Consider the following 22,490-nt stretch of genomic DNA (forward strand, 5'->3'; position numbering starts at 1 on the left):
AGAATGTATAACAAATTCCTTGGGCCATAAATAATGTTGCCATGTTTCTAAGGTCCGAACAAGAGCATATAATTCTTTATCATAAGTAGAATAGTTCAGACTAGGCCCACTCAATTTTTCAGAAAAGTATGCAACAGGTTTTCCATCTTGTAATAACACACCTCCTAATCCAATTCCACTAGCATCACATTCAAGCTCAAAAGTCTTATTGAAATTAGGAAGTTGGAGTAAAGGAGCATGTGTCAACTTATCTTTCAATACCGTGAAGGCTTCTTCCTGTGCGGTACCCCAAACAAAAGGTACATCCTTCTTTGTAAGCTCGTTGAGAGGTGCAGCAATGGTGCTGAAATCTCTCACAAAACGCCTATAGAAACCAGCGAGGCCAAGGAAACTCCTCACTTGTGTGACCGTTTTGGGCTGCGGCCAACTCTCAATAGCTTCAATCTTGGCTTTATCAACTTCAATTCCCTGTGGAGTAACAACATAGCCAAAAAAAGATACTCGTTCGGTGCAAAAGGTGCACTTTCCAAGGTTACCAAACAAACGTGCATCACGTAGAGCAATAAAAACAACACGTAAATGTTCCAAATGTTCCTCCAAAGATTTGCTATAAATCAATATGTCATCAAAGTAAACTACCACAAATCGTCCAATGAAAGCACGTAAAACTTCGTTCATTAACCTCATGAAAGTACTAGGTGCATTAGTTAACCCAAAAGGCATGACTAACCACTCATATAATCCAAACTTAGTTTTAAATGCTGTTTTCCATTCATCTCCCAATTTCATACGAATTTGATGGTAACCACTACGCAAATCAACTTTGGAGAATATTGTAGAGCCACTCAATTCATCAAGCATATCATCTAGCCTAGGAATAGGATGACGATAACGAATAGTAATATTATTAATACCTCTACAATCAACGCACATACGCGACGTACCATCCTTTTTCGGCACTAAAATGATAGGAACAGCACAAGGACTAAGGGATTCGCGTATATAACCTTTGTCGAGCAGTTCTTGTACTTGACGCATAATCTCCTTCGTCTCCTCTGGATTGGTACGGTATGGTGCCCGGTTGGGTAATGATGCACCGGGAATTAAGTCAATTTGATGCTCAATCCCGTGAATAGGTGGTAATCCCGGTGGCACGTCTTGTGGAAAGACGTCGGCGAACTCCTGCAAAATGTTAGTGACAGCAGGAGGTAAAGAGGAAGGTACGTCCTCGAATGAAAATAATGCCTCTTTGCACACAAAAGCATAGCAAACAGATTTGCTAAAATCTAGATCATCAATATCAGATTTGGTGGCAAGTAAACATGCACTTTTCAATTTAATTTCAGAAGCAACACTAGATTGTTTATTATTATTAGGCTGCATTTGTTGCTCAAATTCTTTTGCCACAATCTGATTTTCACTCTTAGTTTTCTCCTGTTTTGCTTTATTAGCTCTATTAATATCATCTTTCAAAATGGAATCAGGAGTCATAGGAAGCAAAGTAATATTTTTATCCTTATGAACAAGAGTATACTGATTGTTTCTACCATGGTGAATAGAATTTTTATCAAATTGCCATGGTCTACCAAGTAATAAGGAACATGCTTGCATCGGTACCACATCACAATCAACATAATCAGCATATGTAGAGATACTAAAATGCACACGAACAGTACGTGTTACCTTAACCTTGCCGCTGTTGTTGAACCATTGGATGTAGTAAGGATGTGGATGTGGTCTTGTGGTGAGAGATAGCTTCTCCACCATCTCGATGCTAGCCAAGTTGTTGCAACTCCCTCCATCTATGATCACGCGAACAGAACGTTCCTTCACAACTCCCTTTGTATGGAACAAATTATGCCTCTGATTTTGCTCAGCTTGTGTAACCTGCACACTCAAAATACGTTGAGCAACTAAAGATTCATACCTGTCAGCATCTTCAGGAGCCATGTATTGCGTCTCATGATCAGAATCGTCTCCACCATGTTCGTCACGTGTAATAAGAGCCAAAGTCTCCTCATCATAGTCACTAGCAGACTCATACCCACCATCCTCAGTAACAATCATCACACGCTTAGATGGGCATTCTCTCGCATAATGACCTCCACCCTTGCAACGTCGACAAATAATATCATGTGTTTGCCCTGTTGATGCCATGGATGAAGAAGAGCTCTTTGCAGGCCCAGAAGGTGTGCTCTTGGCAGATAGTGGCGATTGTGCCTGCTTTATTGTATCACGGTTGGAGGTGGCAGCCGACGGAGGCGCCGGTGAAGCAGAACGTGTGGAAGTAGATGATGCACGTGGTGTCCATGAAGAAGGTCGACCTGCAGAAAAGTTAGTCCGCGCCAATGCCTGTCGATCCTGCACTTCACGTTCAGCTTTACAAGCAAGATGGAATAAACGAGTGATATTAGTATACTCCTTATACTCTAGAATCGTCTGAATCTCTCTATTTAATCCACCCATAAAACGTGCAAGCATAGCTTCATTCTCCTCAACAATACCACATCTAATCATGCCAGTTTGTAATTCCTGATAATATTCTTCTACAGAATTTTTTCCCTGTCTTAAGCGCTGCAATTTTTGAAGTAATTCACGTTGATAATATGGTGGAACCCAACGAGTACGCATAGCAGTTTTCAAAGCAGCCCAAGTAGCAGGAATGAGATATAATCTACAATGCTCAGACCACCAAACACATGCAAAACTAGTGAATGCACAAACAGCAGCAGGAACACGTCTCTCCTCGGGATATTGTAAACATGTAAATCGTTGTTCAGTTTTTAACTCCCAAGTAAGATATATATCAGGAACATATCTACCCTCAAATGGTGGAATATTCAATTTTAGTTTAGGGAGATGGTCATGATCTCGTACCTGAGGGTGAGCCCTACCATTGCCATTATTTGCATGTGGACGACCTGATGGTTGCTGTGCTGGTGGTGGCGCGTAGTTCTAATTTTGATCAACCTCATCCTCGTAATCGCCAGCAAAATCATCCTCCTCCGCATCAGCAGCAGGAGCCACAGAAGTAGCAACAGCAGAACCAACAGTTTGGCCAGGTGCAAGAGGGAGACGGCTCGCTCGGCGGAGGGCTGTTTCACGATGTGTAGGTAGTCGTCGTTGTTGTTGTTGTAGAGGTGCGTTAGGTGTAGCCGGTGGTGGTGGTGGAAGACGCGCGAGCAATTCATTAAACCTGTTATCGAGCTTTGTTTCGAACGTCTTCTCCATGTCATCTATCTTCTCCATGGCCTCTTCAAATCTGTTTAGCACATCCTGCACCTGTCCATTCATCATTTGCTGAAATTTATCATGCAACTCCTGATTCGTCATGTTCTCCCAGTCAGTCTCGTCGGCTTGTGATCCTGTCATGGTTAGCAACAATAGAAAACACACAAGAATATGATCCTACAGAATACTAACAAGAGGTGGTGGTGGCGGGTGTCACAAATCCGTCAAGCAAATCTCAAATTCTTACCAGTTCTTACCCAGCAGCAGGCGGTGATCGGCAACCGTTGTAGTCAAAACTCTCAAAAGCTTGGATAGAGCGATTGCCAGGGAGAGTCAAACGCACGACGTAGAGGTATGTGGAGCTGGGAAGGCTTATAGTATGGTAGCAAAAAGGGTCAGCAATAATCAATTCAGAGATGCAAAGTTGAATAAACGCTCAACGACGGTACTGTGCTGGTCCTAGGCTAGACCGTGCTAGAGACGCGAGCCTAGAACACTAACAAAATCACGGCACTGCACGTAAATAAGGGAAAAGCACACTCTGGAACTTTTTTTTTCGCTTTTTTTTGCGCTCCTCTTTTGTTTTTCTGCGCTCCTCTTTTTTTTTGCGAAAAATTACTATAATGGCGAGTGTCTCAAAACTCTTCCCTCGTCAAACTGATAGGATGGGCATGAAAAAAAAATTTCACTTTTTTTTTCGGAAATCAGGGCAGCGACGACGAAAAAGTGCGACAAAAAATCACTATGATGGCACGTGGCTCAAAAGACTCAGAAAAGCCTAAAAATAGGATAGGGAAAAAATATTTTTGCCCGTGAAAATTTTGGCCTAAAAACTGCCCGGGGGTCTCGAGACTCTTTTTTTTTCGAGACCTACGCAGGCAAGGAAACACGAATCGGAATTGAGATTGATCTCAAGAACAAACCTAATATGAGAAGAACTCGGATTGGTGGTGGATATATGGTTGTGGTATATGGCAGCGGTGGTGGTATATGGTAGCGGTGGTGGTATATGGATAGAGATTGATGGTGGTATATGGATACGGATTGGAAGTGGTATATGGATAAGGATTCAGAGCGGTGGCGGATAAGCAAAAGTGGTAGATGGGCGATGATGATGGTGCGGTGGCGGCGTGACAACTTATGACCAGAACTCGAAACTCTAAAAGACTAGACTCTAAGACCAGCAAGTTGACACGACGATGCAACCGCAAATTCAACAAAGCAAAAACCCTAAAAAGATTATGCAAAGGCTCAGATTGGTTCGGATATGATGAACTAACCCTAATTTTTTTTGTGTGTGGCTTTTTCGTGGACTGTAGGTATGAAGAACAGACTCGATCTAATCTACGAAAAACTGTAAAATCTCACCGAGCAACCTGGAAATCTGATACCACTTGATAGAGGCAAAGGTGTCCCGATGTTTCGATGAGATGGTGGTTATCGTTTTCTGTGGGAGTCGACCTTGACGATTCGACTACGAACGTGCGAGACGTCGCGCCTTAGCAATCGCTAAACCAACTTCCGAGGGGTTATTGACCACGCCGGAGCACGATCAACCTGACCACGAGGGCCTGTTTCCTGTGAGCAAACGAAGAACAAGCAAGAAACTGAGATTGCAATCTGGATATTGCGAATATAAGATGAAAGCTTTATTGATCAAGGTGGGGGTCTGTGACGTCTTGGTCTGGTCGTTGGACACAAACGAAGTACGCGAAGTTGCAGCTATGGCGAACTTTTAATCTAAACAAAACCCAAAGTCTAAACGACGCCCTAAGGGCTGTATATATGGAGGAAGAGAGGGGAATTTCGTGGCCCTTGAGGGTGGGGTCCGAAACCAACCCTAACTCTTGTTTCCCCACACATACGGACTCTAAAAATAGTCTATACTTAAGTATTTCGAAATTACATGGGCCTGGCCCATTAATAAGGTGACGCAGCACCTAGAATAGCCTATGGACGAATATTATGAAGTGGCATCTTGTATATTTCGTCCATGGCTTCATGCACTCCTAATGGCGGCTTCAAAGTCCTGAAATCATCACTTGTAACTCCGTTCTTGATCCCCTTGCGCATGCCATCAACTTCATGCGTGTTCTTGCTCCAATGTTCATCCTTCTCCAAGCTAGGCCCTTCATTTGAAAGCAAAACAAATGTATCCAATTTAGGCAGCATCATAATCTCATGAACATTAGAATCATTACCAAGAAACGAAAGTACCTGGTAATTTAATTGGCGTGCGCGAGCTCTAGTAATTGGTCCAGTATATGTAACAGTAGGGGCTGTGGGTGTAACAATGGTATTGATGTCCTCATCAGATAGTACCACCTACTTGTGGCACTGCCACGTAAGTCATATCGGTATAAAATGCATGAAGAAGCTCCATGTTGATGGATCTTTGGGCTCACTCGTTTTTGAAAAGTTTGGGACATGCGAACCATGTCTATTGGTATATATGCATGAAGAAACTCCATGCAAATGGACCGTTTTGTACTCACTTGATTTTGAATCACTTGAGACATGCAAATCATACCACATGGGCAAGATGACTGAAAGCCTCGTTTTTCAGTAAAATGGAACTAGAAAGCAGCTTGTTGGAAGTAATACATTTTGATGTGTGCAGTCCAATGAGTGCTGAGGCATGTAGTGGATATCCTTATGTTTTTACTTCACAAATAATTTGAGTAGATGTTGAGTATATTTACTTGATGAATCACGAGTCTGAATTATTGAAAGGTTCAAGTAATTTCAGTGTGAAGTTGGAAGATCGTCGTGATAAGAGGATAAAAATATCTATGATATGATCATAGAGATGAATATCTGAATTACGAGTTTGGCACAGAATTAAGACATTGTGGAAATTGTTTCAAAACTAATACAGCCTGGAACACCATAGTGTGATGGTGTGTCCGAACATCATAACTGCACCCTATTGGATATGATGCATACCATGATGTCTCTTATCGAATTACCACGATAGTTTATGGGTTAGGCATTAGAGACAACCACATTCACTTTAAAGAGGGCACCACGTAATTCCGATGAGATGACACCGTATGAACTATGGCTTAGAGAAACCTAAGCTGTCATTTCTTGAAAAGTTTGGGGGTGCGACGCTTATGTGAAAAAGTTTCAGGCTGATAAGCTCGAACCCAAAGCGGACAAATGCATCTTCATAGGACACCCAAAACAGTTGGGTATACCTCCTGTCTCAGATCCTAAAGCAATAAGGGATTGTTTCTGGAATCGGGTCCTTTCTCGAGGAAAAGTTTCTCTCGAAAGAATTGAGTGGGAGGATGGTGGAGACTTGATGAGGTTATTGAACCGTCACTTCAACTAGTGTATAGCAGGGCACAAAGAGTTGTTCCTGTGGCACCTACACCAATTGAAGTGGAAGCTTATGATATTGATCATGAGACTTCGGATCAAGTCACTCCCAAACCTCGTGGGATGACAAGGATGCGTACTACTTCAGAGTGGTACGTGATCCTGTCTTGGAAGTCATGTTGCTACACAACAATGAACCTACGAGCTATGGAGAAGCGATGGTGGGCCTGGATTCCGATAAATGGCTTGAGGCCATATAATCCGAGAGAGGATCCATGTATGAAAACAAAGTGTAGACTTTGGAAGAACTACTTGATGGTCGTAAGGCTGTTGAGTGTAGATGGATTTTAAAAGGAAGACGGACAGTGATGGTAAATGTCACCATTAAGAAAGCTCGACTTGTCGGTAAGATGTTTTCTGACAAGTTCAAGGAGTTGACTATGGTGAGATTTTCTCACTCGTAGCGATGCTAAGAGTCTGTTGGAATTATATTAGCGATTACTGCATTATTTATGAAATCTTGCAGATAGGATGTCAAAACATTGTTTCCTCGACGATTTTCTTGAGGAAAGGTTGTATGTGATACAATCGGAAGGTTTTGTCAATCCTGAAAGATGCTAATAAGTATGCAAAGCTCCAGCAATCCTTCTGAGGACTGGAGTAAGCATCTCGGAGTAGGAATGTATGCTTTGATGAGATGATCAAAGATTTTGGGTGTATACAAAGTTTATGAGAAACTGGTATTTCCAAAGAAGTGAGTGGGAGCACTATAGAATTTCTGATGAATATATGTTGTTGATCAGAAATGACGTAGAATTTCTGGAAAGCATATAGGGATATTTGGAAAGTGTTTTTCAATGAAAACCTGGATTAAGCTATTTGAACATTGAGCATCAAGATCTATAAGGATAGATCAAAACGCTTAATGGTACTTTCAAATGAGCACATGCCTTGACGTGATCTTGAAGGTGTTCAAGATGGATCAGTCAAAGAAGGAGTTCTTGCCTGAGTTGTAAGGTATGAAGTTAAGACTTAAAGCTCGACCGCGGCAGAATAGAGAGAAAGGACGAAGGTCGTCCCCTATGCTTAAGACATAGGCTCTACAGTATGCTATGCTGTGTACCGCACCTGAAGTGTGCCTTGCCATGAGTCAGTCAAGGGGTACCAGAGTGATCCAAGAATGGATCACAGGACAGCGGTCAAAGTTATCCTTAGTAACTAGTGGACTAAGGAATTTTCTCGATTATGGAGGTGGTAAAAGAGTTCGTCGTAGAGGGTTACGCTGATCCAAACTTTGACACTAATCCAGATTATTCTGAGTAGTAAACTGGATTCGTATAGTAGAACAGTTATTTGGAATAAGCTCCAAATAGAACGTGGTAGCTACATCTAGGAGATGACATAGAGATTTGTAAAGCACACACGGATCTGAAAGGTTCAGACCCGTTGACTAAAACCTCTCTCACAAGCAACATGATCAAACCCAGAACTCATTGAGTGTTAATCACATAGTGATGTGAACTAGATTATTGACTCTAGTAAACTCTTTGGATGTTGGTTACATGGCGATGTGACCTGTGAGTGTTAATCACATGGCGATGTGAACTAGATTATTGACTCTAGTGCAAGTGGGAGACTGTTGGAAATATGCCCTAGAGGCAATAATAAATTAGTTATTATTATATTTCCTTGTTCATGATAATCGTTTATTATCCATGCTATAATTGTATTGATAGGAAACTCAGATACATGTGTGGATACATAGACAACACCATGTCCCTAGTGAGCCTCTAGTTGACTAGCTCGTTGATCAATAGATGGTTACGGTTTCCTGACCATGGACATTGGATGTCGTTGATAACGGGATCACATCATTAGGAGAATGATGTGATGGACAAGACCCAATCCTAAGCCTAGCACAAAGATCGTGTAGTTCGTATGCTAAAGCTTTTCTAATGTCAAGTATCATTTCCTTAGACCATGAGATTGTGCAACTCCCGGATACCGTAGGAGTGCTTTGGGTGTACCAAACGTCACAACGTAACTGGGTGATTATAAAGGTGCACTACAGGTATCTCCGAAAGTGTCTGTTGGGTTGGCACGAATCGAGACTGGGATTTGTCACTCCGTGTAAGCGGAGAGGTATCTCTGGGCCCACTCGGTAGGACATCATCATATGCGCAATGTGACCAAGGAGTTGATCACGAGATGATGTGTTACGGAACGAGTAAAGAGACTTGCCGGTAACGAGATTGAACAAGGTATAGGGATACCGACGATCGAATCTCGGGCAAGTACAATACCGCTAGACAAAGGGAATTGTATACGGGATTGATTAAGTCCTTGACATCGTGGTTCATCCGATGAGATCATCGTGGAACATGTGGGAGCCAACATGGGTATCCAGATCCCGCTGTTGGTTATTGACCGGAGAACGTCTCGGTCATGTCTGCATGTCTCCCGAACCCGTAGGGTCTACACACTTAAGGTTCGATGACGCTAGGGTTATAAAGGAAGCTTGTATGTGGTTACCGAATGTTGTTCGGAGTCCCGGATGAGATCCCGGACGTCACGAGGAGTTCCGGAATGGTCCGGAGGTAAAGATTTATATATAGGAAGTCCTGTTTCGGCCATCGGGACAAGTTTCGGGGTCATCGGTATTGTACCGGGACCACCGGAAGGGTTCTGGGGGCCCACCGGGTGGGGCCACCTATCCCGGAGGGTCCCATGGGCTGAAGTGAGAAGGGATCCAGCCCAAAGTGGGCTGGGGCGCCACTTCCCCTAGGGCCCATGCGCCTAGGGTGAAAGGGGAACCCTAAGGAAGAGTCCCAAGGAGGGAAGGCACCTCCTAGGTGCCTTGGGGGGGAGGGAAACCTCCCCTGGCCGCCGCCCCCTAGGAGATTGGATCTCCTAGGGCTGGCGCACCCCCCCCCCTTGGGCTCCCTATATATAGTGAGGGTAGGAGGGCCTCTTGGAACGCCCCTTATGCCTTTGGTGCAGCCCTCCCTCTCTCCCAAGTTCTTCTCCTCTCCCGTGGTGCTTGGCGAAGCCCTGCAGGATTGCCACGCTCCTCCATCACCACCATGCCGTTGTGCTGCTGCTGGATGGAGTCTTCCTCAACCTCTCCCTCTCTCCTTGCTGGATCAAGGCGTGGGAGACGTCACCGGGCTGTACGTGTGTTGAACGCGGAGGTGCCGTCCGTTCGGCACTAGGATCATCGGTGATCTGAATCACGACGAGTACGACTCCATCAACCCCGTTCACTTGAACGCTTCCGCTTAGCGATCTACAAGGGTATGTAGATGCACTCTCCTTCCCCTCGTTGCTGGTCTCTCCATAGATAGATCTTGGTGACACGTAGGAAAATTTTTGAATTTCTGCTACGTTCCCCAACAGTAAGGATCCGGAGAATCGTAGCCTATTTCAGCGGGATAGCGAGAGACACGTGGATCGGACTGGGGCCCAATGGTCTGATGGAGACGTGATACTCGGCATCGGTCGGTGATGATCGATGGTTCTCTGCAGTGGGGTTGAGGCAGTGTGGGCAAGCTACCCGGGAGACTCGACCAGGACAGCAGAGGCTCAACGCGGTGATAGCGGCGAGGCGTGCGGTAAGCACGGGACACAGCGATAGACCAAGGCACTAATGGTAGACATGTGGTCAGACAAAATTGTGCAAAGGGTGCTGAAGCAGTGTTGACGAGTACCAGATTCAAGTTGGTGACTGGGTCTATCGGTACCAGAAGATGGACAGGAGTTGACCATGGAGAATCTGAGAAAGTGACGGAGAGTCTGGAATTGTCAAAAGCTGAGAGATTACATGGCCGTATATTCTGTGGTGTTCAGTGCACAGGGCAAAGTGCGGATGACAAGACAGAAGGAGGCGGAGTGCTATAGCGGTGGGACATGTCAGAGACTATCCGAAAAAAAGAATGAGACAACTGCGAATTTGACTCAGGGTGACACAGGGCGACGGTGAAATTCCTTCAAGTTTCAGACAAGCAGTACAGAAAGAGCAGTGACGTTGAGTTCACGCAACTCTTATATGTTCAGACAAGCAGGGGAAGCCGGCGGCATGTGCCGGTGTCCAGGGCGACCGGATGCGGTATTGTAGCGGTGTCATGGGGAGGAGCGCCCATAGTCAGGCCCCGGGGATGTAGCCATATCGGTGAACCTCGTTAACAAATCTCGGTGTCGTGCTTGTGTGATTGCTTGATCCTCGGTAGATCGACGGAGCGCCTCGGATTTATTCTAACACTTTCATTGTATCCATTTAATAGTGTAGCAAATCAACGTCCGTAACTGATGAGTAATGTTTAGGTAATCTTAGTTCATTTTCGCACTACTGCGAGGCAACAAAATTGAGAATGTCTGTGGCTATTTTGGGATCAAAAGTTCACTGTTCTTGCAACCATTGTATATTCTCTATAAGTTGCACCATACAATCTGCATAAATTAAAACTAAATAAAGATTGATAGGGTAGGGTGTTGGAACTGAATCGCGCAGCTCCCTCTTTTCTTCACTCAATCTCTCTTAGCTTTCTCGTGAACACACAAACGCGCATAACCAAGGAAGAACTCCAAATCGTTTTGCCCAAAAACACTCTTCCTTGATGAACACAGAGACAACATATTGGTGCTGCCCTCACGGCTGCCTTTTCTCCTCTATCTATTTCTCTTATATAGCAAACCAGATTACATGTGTGGGCTAATAAGACTCGCGATACCTGCCACCACTAATCCACTAACTCACGCACTAACTAGACATGACCACTTCTCATTCCTAGAATCACTCTAGGACTCGGACGGTTACATGCAGAGAGCTAACTAACTTGACTACAATTTACACTAGGACCTCTTCTTCATGTCACTAACTAACTCAAACTTCTGCTCGGCATGCACACATGCAGACCGACTACTCCCACGACTTGGACTGAGCACATCACACACGTCCAGATATAACACACCTAATACATGCAACTACAAGATATCAAGATATCAAGATTAATGCTAACATAGGGCAGGCAAAGTCCGACCAAATATAGGATCCAAAAGCAGCTAAAGCATTTTGGTTATGATCATCACCAGCTCTTCTCAGAAGTTATGTAAGACATTTTTATACCACTGTAGTTAAAGGCCCCATGAAAAAGTAACAGAGGTATGATACCTTGGGATGGAGAAAGGGTAACATATATGGTGGAAATCTGGCATAGGAGGTTGCACAAGTTGGTATATCCTGCACATAACTATTCTTAACTGCTAACTTCCTCCTTACAAGTGCTACCTCTGAAGGTGCTCGACTGCTCGGCCGTATCTCAGAAATCCGGGCTCCGGTGCGAAATCACAATTTAGGCCCCTTTTACTGGCCAATAAATATAATTATTACTTTAAACTATTAATCTATCTTGTACTCTTAGACTCGTGCCTATGTCTAAAAGACATCTCAGAAAATTATAATGCCAACTGGATGAATAAATTCATGAAAGAGCAGCAAATTTACTTGAGAATAAGGGTGTGCAAAACAAAAAGGGACATGTAACCTACGGTTGTTGATTGTTGAGGGATGCACACCATGAAGAAATGATGGCGCATAGGACTTCGATTGCTCTGCACCTCGACCAAGAGAAAGAAAAAAAAGTCTCGTTGCTCTGCTCTCGAGGGGGAGGGAGGGGCAGCCGCACCTTAAGTCTTGGCGCCTCCCTCTCCCCTGCTACACCTCTCCCTCTCGCAGAAGCTCGGCGAAGCCCTGCTGCGATCATTGCTGCATCCACCACCACGCCGTCGTGCTGCTGGATCTTCATCAACCTCTCATTCCCCCTTGCTGGATCAAGAAGGAGGAGACGTCATCCGCTCCGTACGTGTGTTGAACGCGGAGGTGCCGTCCGTTCGGCACTTGGTCATCGGTGATTTGGATCACGGCGAGTACGACTCCATCATCCCCGTTCTCTTGAACGCTTCCGCTCGCGATCTACAAGGGTATGTAGATGCACTCTCCTCTCGTTGCTAGTTGACTCCATAGATTGATCTTGGTGAAACATAGAAATTTTTTTTTGTTTTCTGCAACGTTCCTCAACAAGTGCTTGTTCAATATTAACTACTCGTTGTATGTACGTACTATATGTATTTATTGTATGTACATAAACGGAAACCTAGGACATTAGAGGTCCTGTGCAACCACACACGTTTCACATGCCCAGGGCCGGCCCTGTATCCATGGATCGAACTTCTATTACCATTTGTATTGAACATCTAGTCTTTCATTGTATCCATTTAATAGTGTAGCAAATCAACGTCCTTAACTGATGAGTAATGTTTAGGTAATATTAGTTCATTTTCGCACTACCGCGAGGCAACAAAATTGAGAATGTCTGTGGCTATTTTGGGATCAAAAGTTCACTGTTCTTGCAACCATTGTATATTTTCTATAAGTTGCACCATACAATCTGCATAAATTAAAACTAAATAAAGATTGATAGGGTAGGGTGTTGGAACTGAATCGCGCAGCTCCCTCTTTTCTTCACTCAATCTCTCTTAGCTTTCTCGTGAACACACAAACGCGCATAACCAAGGAAGAACTCCAAATCGTTTTGCCCAAAAACACTCTTCCTTGATGAACACAGAGACAACATATTGGTGCTGCCCTCACGGCTGCCTTTTCTCCTCTATCTATTTCTCTTATATAGCAAACCAGATTACATGTGTGGGCTAATAAGACTCGCGATACCTGCCACCACTAATCCACTAACTCACGCACTAACTAGACATGACCACTTCTCATTCCTAGAATCACTCTAGGACTCGGACGGTTACATGCAGAGAGCTAACTAACTTGACTACAATTTACACTAGGACCTCTGCTTCGGACAATCATCGGGGCTTTTGCAGTGTGCGTTGCCAGAGGAGGGCGGCCGTACAATCGCAGTTTTCAGTCTTGATGTTGCTTGCAACTTGTCTATGAAGCACCGTTTTTCTATGTGAGATGCATTTGGAAGGGATGGGTTTGTCTACAGCAGAGGAGTGTACTTGCCCGGGTTGTGTGATTATCAAATCATCGCCCTTGACCTGGAAAAAGAGGCTCTCTTGCTCCTGGATAAGCGGCCCAAGAAGCTTTTGTCATACAACATCAACAGTGGGAAACTTTGTGAGATCAAAGATGGTGACAGGCTGCTAAGGAGTTATTTTTCGCACTTGGACTTGGGCTGCCATTATTATGTGGCATGCTACTCAAAGCTCCCACGCTGAGCCATTTATGCGACGGCGACGAACTGAGCAGCAATATCTCTTGTGTTTCTCCTCTGCCGAATACACACACAAGAAACTTGTTAATTGATTATTCATATCATATCCATAGCTCTGCTTTTAGTTTTCATGTTGCCCTGTTTTGGGTGGATGTTTGGCTGCATGATGTACCTTTATTAGCATCAAGTTTCCTGCATCAATGGCCTTACGGAACATGTTGCTGAATTGATCATCAAAGATGGTTGCTGGCTGTGGCTGCCAAACCGCTTGTCGAATTTTTTTCATAACATTGAATTTTAATCCATCTTGCAGACTGGTGTATCCAATAGTTTACTTTTCTTTCTGGTTCTTTGCTGCAAGGTTCGGTTAGTATTAACATTGAGAAGGTGAGGTTGATGTCTTGTTTTACCATGTACTATCTTGTGTAGGTATGCTTGATGAACCGTTAGAGATTTTACGGATGCAAATTTGAAACCTTTAGGGTACCCTTAGACCTTACTTAGTTCAACCAAATGAACTAAATTTTCAAAAGTGATGTGAATTCTAAAAAATTATATTCATTAGTCGAACTAAGAAGGGTTGGAGGGTACCCTAAAGGTTCCAAATTCGCATCCTTTAGAGATACGGTTTCATCTCTTCAGAGATACTACTTCATCTCATGGTAAATCTCAACATCCTGATTTCTGCAAGTACCGAGTTTGAATTGTTTGTGGTGTTTTCTCCAGTGTGAAGCTCTAGTGCGCTTGCATCACATCTTTGATAGATTTTAACTGCGCGGCAGCTGAAATTTACTCTGATCAAGCCAAATATACAGCAATCAGTATTCCCTTGAATGGAAGCTGTTTTTTCGCCTCCTGATTGAAGGAGGAGAAATTTGCACTCGAGGGAAAATTTCTTGCGGTTCCAAGAGAGATAATGTGTAAGAAACAATCCAGTCCAGGCATGTGTAACAAGATATCTTTGTTGTACATGGATGGAATAATCTTAATAAATATTAATTGTTTCTGCTTGTTCTCGAGTAACCTGCAGGTAGCCCTTTTGGTAGTCTTCTAGAACGCCCTTCTCTACCTATTTCAGCGTTTTTTCTTTTATTAGTATTGGTACTCTGCTAGAGTTGCTTTTAAGTTCTCACCTGGTGCGGCGAGGAACTCATGCGACTCTTCAGAAACTTCTAGATTAGTTCGACTTGTGTGGGCTCAGTATGTTGGTGCTTATTCGTCCAAATGTTCATGAAAAATCATCAGGGAATCGGCGACTGATAGCAAATGGATTCTCAAAAGAGAAACATGCACACAAACTCTATGCGGTGTATTTCGACTCAAAAACAAAATGTTATGTGATGGACATCTCCATGAAGCACTTTGACTGCATCTCTCAGACACAAAAGCATGGCAGGCAAAAATATTGAGCCAAACCACAGCTACAGATCTGAAACCAGATCCCAGTTAGGAAGCATTTCATCGCCATGCACTGAATGGAGGTCACATGCTAACACTACCTTCCCCCACAAACAGACCACCATACCCGATTTATCCACATGTCGGTAACGAGCTTAAAATGAAGAGAGAAAAACATAATATACATACTATCTGAAAACAGAAAAAACGAAGAAGAAGAAAAAAACGGCCACGCCATTACTTAGGTGGCGTGAAACTATATCACCAACCGGCAAGCTTAAACTACAGTAGATATGTCTCAGGTACTACGCGGACGATTACAGTAGTAAAGTTCACAGCAAAGAAGAGGATCCACTCTTCACTCATGACGGTAACCAATAAATTAGGGATTTCCCCCTTTTTTCTCCTGGACAGCTCAGATCATCAGACCGTGTAGGATTGCTGGATCGTCTCGATATCGAGACCCTTCAGCTTGACGACGGACTCCACATGCCCTTTGAGAGTATGAAGCTCCCTCAACCTGTAGTAACCATGACAGTACAGTTAGTTTCACACCGTTGTCGACAAACACAACTGCTTATGTCACTATTGCCTACATGCATGCCTACTGATATTAGAGAAGACACATGCATGTCCAGAGATGAATTCATGAGTGATAATGAGCCAATGAGGGGGGAAAGGAGGGACAGCTGGACCGATAAGGGACCAGGGGAAATTATATGCAAGGAAGGGCTATGATTGATTGACTGGTCCTACCTTGCAATCTCGGCCCTCCTCTTGGCCTCTTCAGCCATGTGATTCAGCTCATTGTAGCCCCCCTTCTCCGAGAACATCTTAGCATCCGGTGGCTGCAGCCCATGGAGGGTCCTCTGAGCGTGTGCCCACTTGAGCTCCCTCTCCTCCTTGCCGAAGTCTTTCTTCCTTGTGAACGCAATCTACAGAAAGATGAACATTTGTCATGCATGATACATGGTCCAAAAGGCGTGGGCCAAGACAGTTTGTGCAGCACATGTTATTATTACCCTTTGATCGATGACGAGATCCCATGCTTTGCCGCTCAGAGTGTATCGGATGAGGAACTTGATGATATCGAGCGGGAGGTATGTGATGATATTGTAGAGCCACACGACGCCAGCCCAGCCCCACCCGATGCCTTTGATCTGAGTGAACGGCCAGTCAGCATACACCGCGATCAGTGTAGCAATCTGTAAATATTAATGGGAAGGTTTTTTAGCTTGATGTGCTTTTCTCCTGAAGCAGTTTATAAGAGGGGCAGGGAGTTAGGAGCAAACCAGCTGCGCAACGAAGAATGCAAAGACCAGTAGAAACCCAGGACGCTCGGCAAATGACCAGCTGCGTGACCTGGTGACAAAGATGAGAGCTTGGCTGATGGTGCTGACTTGGAGGTAAATGGCAGCCGCGAGCTTTTGGATATCGTCCTGAGCTGTCTTCTCGAGGCTTTCGACATGAAACAATCTCTGAAATTTTATTAAGTTGTAAGCGTCGGTAAGTTGTAGTAGACATCATAAAAATAGTTTTTAGCCAAGTTTACTACCCAAGGGTACACAGCAATTCGCTTAAGATTCACCAAAATTTAGATTTTGTTCGCCTAAGCAGAGTCATCTTACCGGGAAAAAGTTTGTCTTGTACGCAGCCCAGAAGAAGATGACCGTCATTATTGCCAAGTATCCACCAAGGATAACTCCAGTTGTGAAAATCTCAGCCAGCTTCCAGCTGTCGGGTAGTGGAGATGGTTTTACCCGATCCTTTGATATAGTCATGATGGTACCTATTGACCACAAGTTCACGACAAATAGTTAAAGAAGTTTAAATATTTATATACTTTCTGATTCTACTTCTGTTCTGAAACAGAGAAGGGAGGTAGAGGGATTGTACCATCATTTAGAATCGCTATGATCAGGACCATGAACGGTGGAAAGTCGAACTTCCAGATGAGGGCAAGTAGCATAAATCCAAGCTGTTAAAGGTAAGCAGAAAAGGAAGATACTGAGTTAACCCTGAAGGAAGGCATATAGGCCAGATGGGCGAAACTTCAGTGCTTAAGATGAATATATATTCCAAAAACATTTATGCGTACAGATCTTGTAACCTTTGTTAAGTTGAATAAGTGAAATTTTGATCCCCAACAGAAGCATCAATGACAATTTCCCAAATAAATAGAATGTGCAACTTGACACCATTTAAAACCAGCATTGCAAATCATGTGACCGAAACATGTATTGCTCTGGAAGTATAATTCAGAGGTGAAATACAAGAAAAACTTACCACAATACGAATTGTGATGGAGACAGCATAGATCTGCACGCATCACAATGCGTTAGCCATATATACAGCACAAGCAAAAAAGTAGGAAATAATACTCAGGCACACTATCACATACAGTGTAGTTCTTCATACGCTGGAAAATTGCACGACTGGTAAGCACAGCACTGATGATCACGCTGAGGCCTGGTTCTGTGAGGACAATATCTGAAGCACTCCTGGCTGCATCAGTGGCATCAGCAACAGCAATACCAATATCTGCTTTCTTTAGAGCTGGAGCATCATTTACTCCATCACCCGTCATTCCACAGATGTGCTTTCGTGCTTGCAGGCGTTTCACAATCTCATACTTGTGCTCTGCAGAAAAAGCAATCACTCGATCAATGTGGAACTAAAAATATTTGTTCGCTCTCCCAACTCCCAGTTTTTGCAGTGCTGTAATTTCATTCATAAAAAAGCATACCAGGGAAGACGCCAGCAAAACCATCAGCTTTCTCAATGAGATCATCAACTGGTAAAGCAGAAATGGACTCGTCTGAATTTTTCTGCCCCAACAGAGCAGATGAAGGATACATGTTTGTACCCATTCCCAGGCGACGCCCTGTTTCCTTTCCAATGGCGAGCTGATCACCTGAACATTTGAAGAAGAAAATAAGAAATGGTAGGAAATAAGTAACAACCTTGCCACATTGAAATTAACAGGAATGCGTCAGACATAAATGGAACAGAGGAAGGAAGATAGAGATTAATTGGATATTGATCCAATGAAAATATTACCTGTGATCATCTTGACATTAACACCAAGGTTAAGTGCCCTCCGGATTGTTTCAGCACTGTCATGTCTAGGAGGATCAAAAAGTGGCATCAGACCAGCAAAGTGCCATGGGCCACCAGGGCTTTCTTTCCTCCCATCTGGTACTTCCTGCATTTTCAGGATATACACCGTTAAGACAACACATACCAAAAACAGATACAAGAAGAAATAATTAAGGTCGACCAACGGTAGTCATTATAAGGGCATAAGTGACGGATACGGAAGCCAGATTGTTCAGAAAACTCGCTTAAGTTGCACTCTCCCATTTGCATGGACAAGGCTTACTAACTTTATGCTGTAATTTTTCTCACCTGATACGCTACAGCCAGCGATCGAAGTCCACGCTCTGCAAATTTGTCAATCACAGCATGGACCCTCCGCTCTATTTCCGATGTGTTGTGAGCGAGGTGAAGAATCTGCAGTCAATTCATTGGGTTTATAGCAATCGTGAGCATAATATTCCCATAAGGCAATGCTAGGATATCAACATAAAACCAGTTCATTCTTGTGGTACCTGCTCGGGTGCACCCTTACTAACACGGTGCATTTTGCCATCAGCGTCAATGTATGTCAGCGCCGTTCTCTTGTCAGTAGGATTGAATGGCAGAAAATGAACTTCTTGAATACCAGCACGTGCCTGCGTGAACATATGGGCAAACAGTCATTTCATCATATAAATGAGGTAAAATCATCTGCCAGCGCATCGACAAAGTATGGCACAGTACCTCTTTCGGATCAGCTAGCATCCCAACAATTGCAGTATCGATAGCATCTTGGTTTTCTGTTCGAGACGCTCTAGCAGCCATGAGAATCACTTGGTCCTGAGTGATGCCTCTTTCGAAAACCTGGGCCGGACTTGTTTTCATAAGATATATGAATCAGAAAAAGAATGCAAGAGTTCAAGTAATATCCTCGCCTTACCTCAACAAGGTTCTTGTCCACAGTAAGCTTATTGAGAGTCAAAGTCCCAGTTTTGTCACTGCAAAGGACATCCATGCCCGCCATCTCCTCGATTGCAGTCATTCTCTTTGTGATAGCTCCCTGAAAAAATAAATCATACCGTGGTTCAGTAAATTAATGCAGATTAAAAAAACCGAAAGCCAAACTATGCTTGTGTAGCAGGTGAAAACCTGTTGAGATAATCGATGTGACCCGATAGCCATAGTCACGGATAAGACTGTCGGCATGGCTATGGGAATGCCTCCAATGAGAAGGACCAAGAGGTTGTCAATTCCAGGGCGGTACGCCCTGTGCTGGATAGGATACATTACAATGATCTCGATGAACATTCCCACACCAATCGAACAAATGCAGAAGTTCCCAATGGCCGTCAGAACCTGCACCGGTAAGATAATAGTATCATCGATATCGTCAACAAATGCAATCAAGAAATAAACAGAAAGGTAAGGTGATGGCTACAGTCTTGCCTTCTGAAAATGGCCCACTTGGTTAGTGGAGTCAACAAGGTGCGCAGCCTTTCCGAAGAAGGTGTGAACACCGGTGGCGATCACGACGGCTTCGATCTCACCTTGCTTGACGGTCGAACCGGAGTAGACGCCATCACCGGGGCCTTTGGTGGCCGGCAATGATTCTCCAGTGAGGGCAGACTACAGCACAAGAGAAGAGAAATTATGTTATGCAGAGAAGCCTCAAAAGTAACAGCTTCAACAAGTCAGGAACAATGGGAAGGGAAGGACCTGATCAATCTTGAGAGGGTCTCCCTCTAGGAGGCGTGCATCTGCAGGTATGATGTCTCCGAGCTTGATGCTGATGACGTCCCCTGGCACAAGGATGGCCGCGTCTTCCTCGGTCCACCGGCCATCGCGAAGAATCTGAATTATGACAGAAAAGTTCAGACTTGTGAATGAGCTATGTGGGTTGGGACACCTCAACTGAAAACCGACATGTAGGCATACTGAAGCAGCATATATAGAGTGGTAGGTGGCGCAAATGACAGGACCTTGGCTTTGGGCGCGAGACGGGCCATGAGCGCGGCGGCGGCGTTGCCGGCATTGTTCTCCTCGATGAAACTGATGGTGGAGTTGATAACCAGCAGGGTGATGATGCCGATGAAGTCCTGCCAGTCCGGCGGCTTATTCTGATTGACGGCAAAATTAGACAAGAAGAACAAAACAAAACAAAACAAATGTTACATTGTCCAATCTTGAACTGTAAGTTTGTGTACGCAGCAAACATGGTGAGAAGAAAAAAAATTGAGGGTCAGCAGGTTGGCTCCCCTGATGACAAAATCACACAAGAATATTAAAAGAAGATGTTAGATCACCCGATCTTGAACTCTAAGTTTCTAAGCAACAAAAAACTAGTCAGATTTATTCACTTGTCCTCAACTAGAATCTTCATTCAAGTTGAGAAATTTTCAGGTTGAGGAACCAGTTGCCCTGATGACAGACACGCAATCTCCAGTTAAACAAGGCATACATACAAGATGTGAAATGACCCAATCTTGGACTGTAAATTTGTGTATGCAGTGCAGTAAGCAAGATGGGAAGGAAAAAGAGAAATACCCCTCCGTTGGCGAGCGCGATGGCCATGATGGCGGCGGCCTCCATGACCCAGGAGAGCGGGTTCCACATGAAGCCCAGGAACTTGAGGACCTTGCTCTCCTCCTTCTCCTCCAGCTTGTTGGCGCCGAAGATTTGGAGGCGCTGCTGCGCCTGCTCCGCGGTGAGGCCGGCGCGGCTGCATCTCAGGTTGTCGAACACCTCCTCCAGGGGTATGTTCTCCTGCAGCAGCACAAGAAGCAGAGCCGAACTTGAGAAACAGAGCAGCGGCGGTATGAACTAAACAAGATTGATTGAAGGGCGAAAGAAGGGGAGGGGAGGAGGAGCTCCTGAGATGCTACAATGTCTGAACCAAGAAGTCGAATTAAGAGGAAGCGAGGAACCCCTGGCAGCGAATCAAAGGCGCAAGAAGCTCCAAATCCCCCCAAGAAAGAAGCCCCCCAAGAAGCCTGGACTGAGGGGAGGAGAGGAGGGCGGAAGAGGCCGCGGTGGTAGGGTGCGTACCAGGTCGACGACCTCCTTGAGGACGGCCTCGAGGTTGCCGGCCTCCTTCTCGGCCATGGCGGCGGCAGGGATCTCCCTCCCTCCCTCCGCCTCGCGCCTTTCTTTCCCTTGCCCGGTGGGAGGGTCGGCGGTTCCCCTCGCCGGAACCAAGATCTTCTCACCTCCGCAGATGGAATGGAGTCCTCGTGGGTGGGGCGGGGATGGTTGGACTGGACCGGACCGGACTGGAGTGGAGGAGTAACCGAAGGAGAAGAGGAGGAAGAATGGAGAAGGTGTGGGAGGCAAAGAGGTGGCAGCCACCGCTGGCGCTGGAGGGAGGGAGGAAGAGGAAGGTTGTGGTACCGGCAGTAAATAATGAATTAATTAACAGAAACGGGGAATTCCTATCTACGCGCGGCACATGGGATGTTTAGGAGGGAAAACGGAAAATTTGTGGACAAAGGAACGGAGGTCCCTTTCTCCCCCCCTTGTGTTTTATTGTGTAGGAGTGTAGGTATGGTGGTGCTCACACTTAATTGGCACCTTTGGCATTTCTTTGATGCAAAAGGAAATTCTTTTCTGCATAGAGTGAGAAGGCGCATGAGAGGGGTAAAGGAAATTTCTAGACAAAGGGACCGACGATCCTCTGCGCTGCACTCCCGGTGCCGGATCGGTGGCCACGCGGACCGGTGGATCGTGTCGCACGCGGCCGTTGGGTACGCGTGGTCACGTGGTGGATCGGAGGATCGTCGGTGCGTGTGATGTGTTGGGCGAACGAGGAGAAAGAGGGGAAGGGATAAGGCCGGAGGCGCCTCCCGTGTGAGGCACGCATGGGCGGTGCGTGACGAGCGTGCGGGAGGCGCCCGACCGAGGCTGAGGTCGGTCGGCAGATTTGGAATTCTTTTTTGGGATAATCCCTTGATTTCTCTACACCACGCTACCGGCGTCGGATTGGCGACCATGCGGACCGTGGGATCATGTCGCCCATATCCGTTGGATCCGCGTGGCCGCGTGGTTGGAACGGAGGATAGCCGGGGCGTGCGATGTCGCGAGTGGACGAGAATAAAGAGGGGAAGGGATAAGCTAGGGCACGCCCCGTGTGTGGGGCCCGCATGGGCGGTGCGTGACGCGCGCGCGGGGGAGGGGACCGACCGAGGCAGAGGTTGGTCATGTCCTCTTGTATCAATTTGAATAGAA

General features: G+C 45.1%; 1 protein-coding gene across 1 annotated transcript; it reads right to left on the reverse strand.

Moving 5' to 3' along the window:
• Window positions 1-15,322: 15,322 nt before the first annotated feature.
• On the reverse strand, window positions 15,323-21,676 carry LOC125506759 (plasma membrane ATPase 1). The gene is made up of 20 exons (XM_048671481.2): window positions 21,315-21,676; window positions 20,814-21,032; window positions 20,249-20,386; window positions 19,986-20,120; window positions 19,716-19,895; window positions 19,419-19,625; window positions 19,210-19,329; window positions 19,014-19,133; window positions 18,803-18,925; window positions 18,600-18,704; window positions 18,252-18,396; window positions 17,938-18,105; window positions 17,593-17,831; window positions 17,478-17,510; window positions 17,088-17,169; window positions 16,820-16,980; window positions 16,484-16,669; window positions 16,214-16,396; window positions 15,948-16,126; window positions 15,323-15,711 (listed from the first exon to the last, which is right to left on the reverse strand). Exons 1-20 carry the CDS (start codon window positions 21,369-21,371, stop codon window positions 15,615-15,617), a joined length of 2,877 nt encoding a protein of 958 aa, XP_048527438.2. The 5' UTR covers window positions 21,372-21,676; the 3' UTR covers window positions 15,323-15,614.
• Window positions 21,677-22,490: the final 814 nt, after the last annotated feature.

This window comes from Triticum urartu, chromosome 5A, assembly GCF_056163025.1.
Source record: "Triticum urartu cultivar PI428250 chromosome 5A, HENAU_Tu73, whole genome shotgun sequence".
NCBI lineage: Eukaryota > Viridiplantae > Streptophyta > Magnoliopsida > Poales > Poaceae > Triticum > Triticum urartu.

What these genes read in the sequence shown, in the direction of transcription:
- LOC125506759 (XM_048671481.2), bottom strand. Translation starts at nt 21,371, where the DNA reads ATGGCCGAGAAGGAGGCCGGCAACCTCGAGGCCGTCCTCAAGGAGGTC. An exon ending in CACATCGATTATCTCAACAG is followed by an intron (nt 19,330 to 19,418) that starts GTTTTCACCTGC and finishes TTATTTTTTCAG; the next exon opens with GGAGCTATCACAAAGAGAAT. An exon ending in ACAAGACAAACTTTTTCCCG is followed by an intron (nt 16,670 to 16,819) that starts GTAAGATGACTC and finishes ATAAAATTTCAG; the next exon opens with AGATTGTTTCATGTCGAAAG.